Raw genomic sequence first — 13,366 nt, forward strand, 5'->3', positions numbered from 1 at the left:
CTTTAAAAACTTGGGATAAAATTAATAGGAGGTACAATTGGAATTACAATTCCCCATTAATGTCACTTTTGGACACAAATTATTTTTTACCAGGGAAAGAGGAGCGTTTATACTTTAGTAGGTGGGCAAATAGAGAGGAAATAATACTATCGGAAGTGATGCAAGGAAATAGGTTAAGCATTTATAGGCAAATCACACAAGAATGGGATCACAAGCCACTAGATAGATGGAGATATACTCAAATCTCACACTTTATTCAAGGGCTAACACAGCCACTAAGAGGAATGACACTACTCAGACCATTGGAGAAATTATTTAAAGTAGCGCAATGCTTAGAGAAAAGGGTTTCCAAAATATATAAAATACTAAGGCGGGAGGCAGACTCTATCTGGGGAAATGAGAAAGGGAGATTGGCCCATTAAGAAACGATGAGCATAGGGAACGGATTGTTTAATGGATGATTAATATAAATGTATGAACAAGCTTGGACAGTAAATTATTTGTACAATTTGTATTTGGTAAATGGTATTTAAAATGGTATTTAAAATGGAAAAATAAAGAATATAAAAATAAAAAAAACATGACAAAATGTGGACAATTTAAAAGGGTATGAAAGCTTTATCAAGGCACTGTATACCATTTTAGCTTTTTGGTTTAACTGGGCTTCACTCTTCATCTATCACAATGTCTGTAATATTTTTAGTACTATTTTATTATGTGAAATTAGTATGGTTTTATCTTACATACCCATTATGGGTTTTCTAAACACAAACAGCCGTGCATGGTATTTGTGAATTTGTGAAGCCAAGCTTCTCTAAAAGTTGAATAATAATAATATTAATACTTTATTTATGTTTGCAGTTCAATTTAGAATAATGGCCATCGATGAAGATTACCAACCAGAAAACAGAATGGTAAGTTTTCAAGTTAAAACAAACCTGCCAAAAATAATGAAGCTGCCATTGTTACACTCTTGAAAACACAAGCTGCCTGGTTGATATGTGGAATCATTCTTTCACTTCTTATGCCGAGTACAGACGACCGGACTTTTCGGCGGACTAGGACCGACGGTCTTCCTGGTGGACTTTCGGTGGAGTTCCGATGGACTTTCCAAACGAACGGACTTGGCCACACATGAACGGACTAAGTCCGTTCGAAAGTCTGTTTGTTTTGTACGTGATGACATAAATGGGACTAAACAATAACCAGTAGCCAATAGCTTCCCTTGCATCGAATTTGGTCTGTCGGACCAGCACACAGACGAGCAGTTTTCCCGATTTTAGTCTGTCGGAATTGAGTACGTCGGATAGATTTGAAACATGTTCTATTTCTAGGTCCGTCTGATTTTTTTTTTTTTTAAATGATCGGACTAGCCTACACACGACCAGATTATACGGACTAATCCCTTCGGACCTAGTTTGACAGAAAGTCCAGTCGTGTGTACGCGGCATTGGAGTAACCAACCTGGAACTTGTATTAGGCTGGCCATACATTATATAATTTTATTGTACAATTTTCCTTTTGATTTACCAAAACCATATAAGCCCTTTCAATTTGTATGCAATCAGGGAGGCCCTCCTACTACACAGTTGAAGGTGAATCTAAAGGAAATTGAATTTGAAAATTGGATAATGTATGGCCAGCTTTGGATCAAGAAAGTAAAATAAAAGGCACGTGTTTATACAACTTGTTCTGGGCCTATTGAAGAAAAGGATCAGCATGACATACAGGCAACTTGTCAGAAGAAACTCATGCAGATAGCCGAGGAACAAAGCCGCAGGCTGTCAGAAATCATGAATCAGACTGAAACAGAAGTACAGTTAAATCACAATTGTTTATTATTATTAATAATAATAATAATAATAATAATAATAATAATAATAATAATAATAAAAAAGGTAAACAAAGTAAACATAGTCAAAGCATAGTCAGAGTTCAGAAACCAGAATGGATAGTCAGACAAGCCAAAACGTCAGGGAGCCAGAGATGAGCGTAGTAGAACAGCAAGCAGGATCTGGAGCCAGAAGGAATGTCAGCCAAGCAATTATTTAACAGGAAAACAGAGGGGGTTTCTATAGATGTGACCAAGTCACAGGCAGAGATCATCTGGGCAGGACAGAGTAAATAGGCAGGACTGATGAGAAGGATATCATCAACAGGTGAGTCACTGTGGAGAGATAGGAGCTGTAAATTAGCCAACAGTTGAGCAGCCAGCTCAGAGAAGGAAGGACTGAGCCCAGCCCTGACACAGACAAAAATTATACTTAGTGCTCTTAATTTAAACAAGTACACACTATAAAAGGATATGATTTGTTTATATTTCATGTCTGAAATATTTTTTCTCTGTAAACCAATCACAACTGTAACAGCCACACCTTACAAACACATAGCAACCCCCACCCCACCTCAAACCATCTAGCAATGGTCTCTGATGAATGGTGGACTTTATCTTTATATATTCTTGAAGTCAGACTTTGGTTCTCGGTCACCCTGTGCCCCTAATAGACACAGGGTCACTTACAGATAGGAGGGCTCAGGGGAGCTGGACAAGGAGCTTACATTGCTCTCCAAGGTAACCTGGGTTCTCCAAGCCCCCCACCCAAAGTGACTCCCATCACAGCAACCAAAGATAATCTTCCTGGACACTACAATATGTATTAATCCCTTTACTGATATTGGCATATGTCAGACATCCGTGCACATACTGTAGTGTGTAAGATGTTATGAGTGCGTGTATGTGTGTTGGAAGTTATTGGGCATCTATACAACTTGTGGCATGTAAAATGTCACTTCCAATTTCAGGTGTCAGGTGTCAGCTAACAGAGCATGATCAATGCACCATTAGCTTCAATAGAAGGCAGATTAGGAGTCTTAAAGAGGTTGTAAAGGTTCATGTTTTATAGCATGCATTAAGGTGAAATAACACCTGGCAGTCACCGGCCCCCTAGCCTCCCCATTTTACTTACCTGAACCCCTTCATTCAGTCGATAGGGACATGCTGTCTCTCTCGCCATGGTCTCCTGGCTCTTGATTGGATAGATTGATAGCAGCACAGCCATTGGCTCCCGCTGCTGTCAATCAAATCCAATGATGCGGTCGCCAGTGGACGGGCCTGAGTCCTGCATTCGGCCTCTATGGAGGCCAAATGATGGACTCGGGAGCGCACCCGCAAGGTAATCCCCGGGAAATTACAATATATTTAACTTTTTGCTATAATAAATATCCCCCAATTTTTTTAAAAAAATAATTATTTCTTCATCAGTTTAGGCCAATATATTCTTCTACATATTTTTTGTAAAAAAAATCGCAATAAGCGTATATATGGCGGCAATCTGTGATTTTAGTGGTACTGCGACATTGCGACAGACCGGACACTTTTGACACATTTTTGAGACCATTAACATTTATACAGCGATCAGTGCTATAATGCACTGATTACTGTGTAAATGTCACTGGTGATGAAGGGGTTAACACTAGGGGGCCGACAAGGGGTTAAATGTGTGCTCCGTCAGTGTGCTCTAACTGTATGGGAATAGGACTGAGTAGGAGAGGAGACATATGCTACTTAATGGGAACAAACAACATATCTCCTCTCGTCTGACAGCACAGGGATTTGTGCTTACACACACAAATTCCCATGCTGGTGCTCGTGCACGCCATCGCGTTTGGCCGTCGACGATCGTGCCCACTGGCCACGCTCATCGGGTCTCCCGACGTGCCCTCTGGTGGCCCGAAAAAGGGAAGGACGTATCCATACGGGATTTCGCCCAGGAGCCATGGTTCCGCAGTATATCTGCGTTAGCTGGTCGGGAACCGATTAAGGTTTGACGTTTTTGAGTATCTTTTTACTCTGCGCAACCTCCTCTTTTATATTTTACCAAAAATTGGGTAATATATTGTGTTTGTGTGCCCCAAAATAAACTTGATTGTATTTTTTTACAGAAAAAAAAAATTGCACTTGATAACCATTTGCACAAATATCATGTGACATAAACAATTGGAACTACCATTATTTTGTTGTCGAGGGTAAAAAATCCATTCAGACCCCTTTCACACTGAGGTGCTTTTCAGGCATTTTAGAGATAGACATCCTCCAAATAGCGCCTGAAAACCGCCTCCCATTCATTTCAGTGTGTCTTTTCACACTGGATGGTGCGTAAGGAAAAGTCCAGCAAGCAGCATCTTTGGGGCAGTTTGGGAGTGCTGTATACACTGCTCCCAAAACGCCCCTGCCCATTGAAATGAAGGGGCAACGTTTTCCAAAGTGCCTAAAAAGCGCATTAGAAGCGCTGCAACACAAGCGTTTTAACCCTTTCTTTGGGGTTAAAAGCGCCCCACTAGCGGCCAAAAAGTGCTGCTTAAACATCGCTAAAGTGCCGCTAAATGGAGCCGTGCTTTAGCGCTAACGTGGCCGCCGCCCCAGTGTGAAAGGGGTCTTAATGGTGTATCTGCAATTACAGTACTACAATAATGTGTGTCTTTATATCTGCCTAGAGTTAAATTTAACTGTAAATAAAATGTTTTCTCCTTTTTTCTTTTTCAGCTTCCGCTTGTAGAAATACAGGTAAAAAAGTATAATAAATCTATTAGCAACAAGATACTAGTAATGTGTGACTACATGCAAATTCCAATCATCATTCATTCACCACCTGAATGAAATATATATGGCACTCCCTGTTTAATCTGTACTTAGAAATATCATAGCCTCTCACAGGGCACTTGGTGGGTCTGGCTCAGACCCTTGGCGGTGGACCTGCTCATCACAATCACTTGTAAACACAGAAGTCCAGTTTCTGTGTTTACACGTGACAGCTCTGCACTCTGTGTATGTAATGCAATTCTGGTATTTAATGTCCCTTTAAGACCCTTCTACTGTTTGTGAAATTTGACTGACCACACCCACTATTTGATGTGATTTGGAGGGTGTGTGTGGGTGAGGGGTTTTGGGGGGTCATGGTTGAGTTCCAGCACCCATTGCTTGAGAAAAAAAGCTCTGGCCTCTCATCTCAAAAGGAGTTTTTTTTTAAGACTGCAATCAAGGGTTCCTGGGCTCATTTAGGTGCCATCTGCACCCTGGACAAAGCACCATCTACTGCCAAGGTAAACACTGAGTGTGGTAAACAGTGGTTATAGAAAAGAATCACTCTTTTAAATAATCACAGTTTGTTGTTTTTTCAGCCTGAAATAAAGACAGACACAGTTTTTGTTTTATCCAACTGCATTTAGTGCACCGTATAACATCCATGTGAAAGATATAATAACATCAACTTGTTAGAATTTTTTTTAAAATTCAAGAAGAGAATAACGGAGTTGGAAAAAGGATCACCCCCTTATATCAGTATTTTGTTGGACAACCTTTTGCTTTAAATTCAGCCTTTAGTCTGTTGGGTTATGTGTCTACTAACTTCCCACATCTAGACTTTGCAATATTTGCCCACTCCTTGCAGAAATGCTCAAGTTCAGTTAAATTTGATGGTAATCATTTGTGGACTGCAGTCTTCAAGTCAGTCCATGGATTTTCAATGGGGTTTAAGTCTGGACTCTCCCATTGACAACTTTCTGGCAGAGGGCGGTAGATTTTCCTCAAGAATTCCTCAAGAATTTGATGGTAATTTGCCCCATCCATTTTCTTCTGTCCTGACAAGTGCTCCAGTCCCTGCTGCAGAGAAACAACCCCATAACAGGATAGTACCACCCTCCCATAACAGGATATTACCACCCCTCCATAACAGGATATTACCACCCCTCCATAACAGGATATTACCGCCCCTCCATAACAGGATATTACCGCCCCTCCATAACAGGATATTACCACACCCCCATAACAGGATATTACCACCCCCCATAACAGGATATTACCACCTCCATGCTATACTGTAGGAATGATGTTATTTGAATGCTGAGCTGTATTAGATTTCCGTCAGACATATTGTTTGGTAAACAAAAATGGCAGCAACACAAATGCTTCTTCTTATGTTCCTTTATTAAGCAAAAACAGCAGAGCTACCTCTGAAATGTTGACACGTTTCAGATGAAGCCTTCCTCATAGCATACAGAATAACAATAAAATCAACTTTATATAAGATATTACAACATGCCTCTAACTAATTAGGGCAATGTATCCTGGTCATTTGGTGTTGAGGCCAAATAATTCAATTTTAGTCTCATCTGACCATAACACCATAACACCTTTTTCCATGTAGCCTCAGAATCTTCAAGGTGCATTTACGGTGGTCATCTGCTGCCCTCTGTCAGAAAGTTGTCAATGGGAAGAAGGTTTAATGAGATGTGCACAGTTAGTGGAGACAAACCCCAACAGACTAAAGGCTGTAATTAAAGCAAATTGTAGTTCAACAAAATCCTTTTTCCAACTCAGTGACTCTGTTTTTATTTTTTCTGATATGTCAGGGTCTTTTTAAAGGAATAAAAAACCAACACCAACCTTGTGCATTATCCTTGGATATATTTTACTAAAAAAGTAAATGAAAAACTACTCACAAACATGTGAAAAGAAAACTGCAATATAAATTACCGTTCAGATGATGGCCATCGGTCTCACGGCAATAGACTCCAGATGGTAATGAAGAAGATTTTTAGAGCCACTGCAGACTTACGCGTTTCAAAGGGATACCGTCTTCTTCAGATCCCAGCAGTGTTATCTCCTTCAGCTTTATATATATATTTATTATGCACTCATGAGGCACCTCCCAGAGGGGTTCAAACGTCCCACCCACAGATTGTGGGCATTTCTCAGCAAGAGGGTGAAGCCCAATTCACATAAGTGGACATACACACACCTATATGATCAACTAGCTAGACACATAGAACAATGCAAATTATGTTACAAACATCTGTACTCACAGTGAGTTGTCAGTACATAGACCAGACATATACAATAAAAGTAATCAAATGACAGTCAAAGAGTGGGCACACATGGTGGTCTGGAATTTTGTCCCATAAATAATTATACAGAGACCTCTTTTTTTTATATCTCTTTTGACTGCTAGGATATCCCTATCCTTGAGGGCAGCAAGGCCTGAGGCGTTGTCCACTACGAACTCTAGCCCACCTGGTTGGCTCACATGTGCGCAGGACTATTTTTTTCCTGCTATGAAAAACGTATATCTTTTTACTTGCATGTTATGCCCTCATGCACACTGGACATTTGGAAATTTTTTGGAAGTTTTTACAGCTGCTGTCTTTGGCTTCAGATGTTTATTTTTCTACAGTCAATAAACTGCCCATCATGTTATCCTTTGTGTCCATGCACACATAGGCTGTTATCAGCAGTTTTTGGCTGGGGCATTTTTTGGCTATAAAAAAACAAAGCAAACCGCTGATAAATGCTCAAAAATGTGGCACATCAGCATTTTTTTAAAGGATTTTGATCCATTGGAAAAAAAAAATATGTAAAAAAAAAAGACGCCAAAAAACGCGAATAAACGCTAAAAAATGCTGTTGCAAAACAGCTGTTTTTTTAGCTGTAAAAATGCTCTAACATCAAAAAATGCTGATAAACGCAATAAACACTCAAAAAACGCAGCTCATCAGTGTTTTTTTAACTTTTTTGATCCATTGAGAAAAAAAATTATGTAAAAAAAAAAAAAGGCTAAAAAACACTATTGCAGAAACTTTCAAAAACTTCACTGCAAAGCTACTGCCATTTCTATAACGTTATTTTAACGTCCAGTGAATGAGGCTTATAAGTTGCACTAGTAAATACAGCTGGCTAAAATAAAAAAGACTGTATCTGTCTCCATTTTAGGCTGCAAAGCAACAAAATTTGATTATTTTAAAGAGGTGAATCTTTTCTATACCAGCTGTGCATTCACTGACCTTGATGTTCCCATCCTCCCGACATGAAGTTAGTTGGTCATCAAATATTTTTTTGCCAGATGCTTGGCTTGCCAGTAGCTGTGCTGTTGTTTACTGTTTTTGCCTGGAAATGGGGTTTGGGGTGGTTGAATGCTTTTCTGGTAAGAATTAGACCATCTATTCTTAACCAGGGTTCTGTGGAACCCTGGGGTTCCTTGAGCTGATGATGATGGTGCCTTTGATGGTGCCTACAGAGTTTGAGGTTCAGCATCACTTAGCAAAGCCAGCAGCATGACACCAAATATCTTTTTAGCTGTCTTTAAGGTTGTCATTCTGAGCACCACTTTAAGGGGACATTCTTCCTATTGGCCACCAGTATAAGGAACATTGTTCCTTTTGACCCCCGATAAATAGTTTTTGGTAAGGGTTTCCCTCGAGACCTGAAAACTATTTTTGGGGCTCCTCCAGGGTATTCCTGTTTACAAAGTGTTTTGCCGTATTTTATTGCAGCACTTTAATAAAGCTCTGACTTTGCCCATTTTTTAACTCAAATTTGTTTCTGAGTCATTATTGGACAAGGCTATCTTTCACACAGGCAACTGTGGGGGGGGGGGGGGGGTGGCAGTAAAACAGTCATTGGAGCGATAGTTTTACCCTTGACTGCCCACTAGACATGTGCACAAAAAGAAAATTCCGTTTGTTTGTTTCATTCTGGGTTTTTTTTTTTTTGGGTCATTCGTTATGATCACAATTTGTAAATTCGTAAATTTAGGAATTTCCTAAATTCGTACATTTTTAAAAATTCGTAAATTTGTAAATCTGAAAATAAGAAAAAATCAGAAAATTCAAAAGAATAACTAACTGACCAATTAACTAACTAATAACAACTAACTCTGAAAATCGAAAAGTGGAAAGTTAGAAAATACAAAAATTAGAATATCCGAAATAATAACTAACTAATAATAACTAACTATGAAATTATAGGTATTGGAATTTCCTGTTAGGGAACGTCACAAATACGAATTTATCCAAAGTTACAAATGATCTGAAATAACGAATGCCGTGTGTGAAAGAATGGAACGTAACAAATTAATAATAGTAAATAATAATAATAATTTGTTATTTATTATTAATTTGTTACGTTCCATTCATTTCATTTACAAAGTAAAAAATTTATTTGAAATAATGAATTTCGATCATAACGATTGACCCGAAAAACTGAAAAAAATAAAAATACGGTAAACTAAAATGAAAGCGGACAATTTTTTCAGCAGTGCACACGTCTAATAATTGACCTTTTGAAAAAATGTAATAATAACACTCGTATTAATAGAGTAAATAAATGTGCATTTATTACAATTTTGCATTCAAATCTGCAGAGCATTGCAACCCAATGCAGTGCATCGCAGGTGAAATTCAGTCTCCTGCATTGTCTCCTGCAGGCCCATGCCCTTATGTAAATTACAAGTGTGGTGATGTCATGACACTTGTGCTGGCATGATCTGTAAATTCCCGTGCCTCTGTGGCAGATGGGACTTGTAGTCTTCCCATTTGCAGATTCCTGTGAATAGGTGTAATACATAAAAATAAAGGATGCAGGGAGAAGTATCCTGTGATTCATAGAAGGGGAGTTGAGGGTGGATGGTTGGAGAATGTAACCACTTTTCATATATGGGTGTAACATGTAACATGGTCCCAAAGGTGGACTGTGACATTAAATATGTTTTCATGGAGGTCTATGCATCAGATTCAAAGTAAAAACAACTGAGCGGGAAAGAGGGGGCAGAGTAGTTTTAGTTTCCGTTTTTCATTCGGAATTCGTAAATATGTAAATTCGGAAATTCAGGAAATCTAATATGGAAAATGTGAGAATTTTAAAATCCGAAAAATTGGAAGATTCAGAAACTTGAAAATGTAGAAATTCAGAAATGCGAAAATTTGGAAATAAGAAAATCCGAAATAATAATGAACTAACTTATAATAATGACTATTAAATTATAGGTATTGGAATTTCCTTTCAAATTTGGCTATTAGTAAAGGCAACGAATATGAATTTATCTTTTGAATGAAATGATCTAAGTTACAAATCATCTGAAATAACAAATGCTGCATCTAAACAAATGGAACGAACAATAAATAATAGTAATAATAATAATAATATTCATAATAATAATGTCATTTGTTCCATTCGTTTAAATACGACATTCGTTATTTCATAACTTTGGATAAATTTGTGTTTGTTACAGCCAAATTTGAAAGGAAATTCCAATACTTATAAATTAATAGTTTAGTAACAGTTACACTTTATTATTAGTTATTTATTATTTCAGATTTTCACATTTTTGGGTTTTCAAATTGTCCTACTTATTTTCTGATTTTCGTTCTTTTGAATTTTCTGATTTTCGTTCTTATTTCTGAATTTTCAAATATTCAAATTTCTGAGTCTCAGAATAATCGAATTTCTGAATTTTTGAATATTCAAATTTGTCAAAATTTGTTAAAAACTAATATGGAACAAAATGATTTGCGCATGTCTAGAGCAGAAGGATTTGGCGAAATCTCTCTAATTGAAAGAGCGTTGGGAGCTATGGAAATATGATAATTCAACCTTGAGTGTAAGTTAAAATAAATGATCTAAAATGTAAAAATAGAATTTATTAACATAATTTTGGCTAATCAGAAAATAATTCATAATTGTATTGGGTAGCATCTTTTGAAGCATTTTTGTGGCCTTCTAGGATCCAGGAAAGAACCGAATTCGTCAGTGGCTGAACGTGAATACCAATCAAAGAATTGCTGAGTTTTCTTTTCCTCTCTCCTCTGAGCCTCCACTGGGGGAATACTCAATTCGGGCAGGGGAAACAGTCCTAAGCTTTAATGTGGAAGAATACGGTGAGGAACGTTCATGTATACATAACTAATCAGAAATAACTCTGAGAAACCCCCTACAATGATGGACTATATCAGCCACAGAAAGACATATCAAGTAAAATCATCATATTTGTATTTAGAAAACAGTTATTTGAGAAAAAATTTAAGTACCCCTACAGGGGAACATTGGTATATAAAATCTACCCACAGTAAAAAGAACATATACAGATTAGATAGGTACGATCCATACAGTGATATGAACTTGTGTGAGCCTTTCGCCATTAACTTGGCTTCCTGAGGACCAGACGCATGGGCAATTATTAGGTTACAAAAAGAGTTCAATGGGGTGTAGTCATACAATGCAATAGGCTCATAAGTGCAGGCATATGGGATGGCGTTAAGAAACACTCGGTCTAAAATGGGTCATGTTAAGGCATCAAGTTATTTTTCTGTAAATGGCTCTGTGATACAGTCACGTTCCTCCCGCCACATCCTCATAGACATCTGCCATGTTTTGTTTTTTTTAAAGACATAGTTCTATAAGAAAGGCATTGCAGGTAATAACTTATAAAACTGTGCATGTTTAGGAACAGAAGAGGTAGGGGCTGTGATAAAATCATAAAATATGATTTTTTATTTCCACCATGAAAGACATTTTTGCAGTTTAAATTGAACATCATAGACCATTCATCCACAGAACAACAATTCAATAGCAAGATATTCTTGACTAGTTAAATTCTGAAGTAAGTGTTAATTATCCTTTTTTTTTTTTTATTTCATAATCTTTATTTATTTTCTACAGTATTTTACATAATAAAAAAAAGCATTTTCTATAAAAAAATACATCCACTTATTTCACTCTGCAAGTAAAACGTTTCTGTATAACAGGGTAGGCCTTTAAAAAACATTCTTATCCATAAAGTATCCTTAATTCTTCTACTATCGATCTACTTTTCCTCTCACTACTCAGATGTTCTTCATTCTTTTTTCTCTATTTTCCTTTCCCTTCTTTACCATTCCCTTCTTCCACCCTCCCTTCTCCCCCTCACCTATCTTCCTAATCTCTCATACTGGGTATCTCAGCCTATCCAACCAGGGTTTCCACATCTTTTTAAATTCTTTAAAGTTTCCTCTCCTTAGATATATTACCCTTTCTTTCCATATTGTTTCCGTGATTACCAGCTGCCAGTCTGCTACTGAAGGGGGTTTTTTTGCTTGCCACCTCTGCGCTATAAATTTTCTTGCTTGAAACATACACCTCAATACTGCTTTATTTATACATGCTAATCCTCCTATTCCTTCATCCAGGCCCAACACACATACCTTGCGGTCCCCCTCAACTGCCACTCTAAATATTTCATTCAAAATGGTAACAATCTCTGACCAGTAGCGAAACAGTTTTGGGCATGGTGTGTTAATTATCCTTAGTTCACCAATCAACCATTGTTAACTAGGGATGAGCCGAACACCCCCCTGGTTCAGTTTGCAGCAGAACATGCGGACAGGTAAAATATTTGTGCGAACACCCTTAAGGTCTATGGGTCATGAAACGACCGTGAAAAATCTAAAGTACTAATTTTAAAGGCTTATATGCAAGTTATTGCCATAAAAATTGTTTGGGGACCCAAGTCCTGCCCCAGGAGACATCAATGCAAAAAAAAAGCTTTAAAAACAGCCGTTTATTCAGGAGCAGGGATTTTAATATACAGGAGCAGTGATTTTACTAATGCCTAAAGTGAAACAATAGAAATTTATATATTCCTTTAAATATTGTGCCTGGTCCCCTTAGTCTGCCTGTAAAGTAGCACATTTTTCCCATGTTCATAACATTACCACAGCAAATTTACATTTCTAAAGGAAAACATGTCATTTAAAATAGCTTGCGGCTGTAATGTATTGTCGGATCCCGGCAATATAGATAAAAATCATTGAAAAAAATGGCGTGGGTCCCCCCCAGTCCATAACAGGCCCTTTGGGTCTGGTATGAATATTAGGGGGAACCCTGTGCCAAAATTTAAAAAAATGGAATGGGGTCCCCCCAGTCCATAATAGGCCCTTCAGGTCTGGTATGGATTTTAAGGGGAACCTCATGCCAAAATAAAAAAAATGGAGTGGGGGTCCCCCCAAAATCCACACCAGACCCGTATGATAGCATGCAACCTATCCCTCCCTCCTGAACCATACTAGGCCACATGCTCTTAACATGGGGAGGGTGCTTTTGGGTCCCCCCTAAAACACCTTGTCTTCATGTTGATGGGAACAAGGGCCTCATCCCCACAACCATTGTCGGGTGGTTGTGGGGGTCTGTGGGCGGGGGGCTTATCAGAATCTGAGAGCCCCCTTTAACAAGGGGACCCCAGATCCCCTCCCATGTGAAAGGGTATTGGGTACATTGTACCCCTACTCATTCACCAAAAAAAGTGTCAAAAAAGTAAAAATGGCACTAGACTGTTTTTGATAATTCATCTCTAGATGTAAATCCATCTTCAATCACAGCGCCGATTGACTGAAGCAAAAACAAAGAAAACTGAAAAACTCTGCCTTGATGGGAGGCGTCAGTCTGACTGCAGCCTTTTCACAATGACAGCTCTTATATAGTCAAGGGCGGTGCCACTCGATGATGTAACCGGGTGACCCCCCTTCTGACGTCATGTGACTCATGACCCCGAAGGATAACAAT

At 38.3% G+C, this 13,366-nt stretch overlaps 1 protein-coding gene across 2 annotated transcripts in view; it reads left to right on the top strand.

The window, feature by feature from the left end:
- LOC143930918 (alpha-2-macroglobulin-like) overlaps positions 1-13,366 on the top strand; it is a 177,152-nt gene that overhangs the window by 24,612 nt on the left and 139,174 nt on the right. For both annotated transcript variants that reach the window (XM_077455604.1, XM_077455605.1), the window contains exons 4-6: positions 862-914; positions 4,544-4,564; positions 10,554-10,707. In XM_077455604.1, the coding sequence (XP_077311730.1) occupies positions 862-914; positions 4,544-4,564; positions 10,554-10,707 (228 nt within the window). The remainder of the gene's footprint in view (positions 1-861; positions 915-4,543; positions 4,565-10,553; positions 10,708-13,366) is intronic.

This window comes from Lithobates pipiens, unplaced genomic scaffold, assembly GCF_037356315.1.
Source record: "Lithobates pipiens isolate NorthernLeopardFrog02 unplaced genomic scaffold, aLitPip1_a1.2 Scaffold_25, whole genome shotgun sequence".
NCBI lineage: Eukaryota > Metazoa > Chordata > Amphibia > Anura > Ranidae > Lithobates > Lithobates pipiens.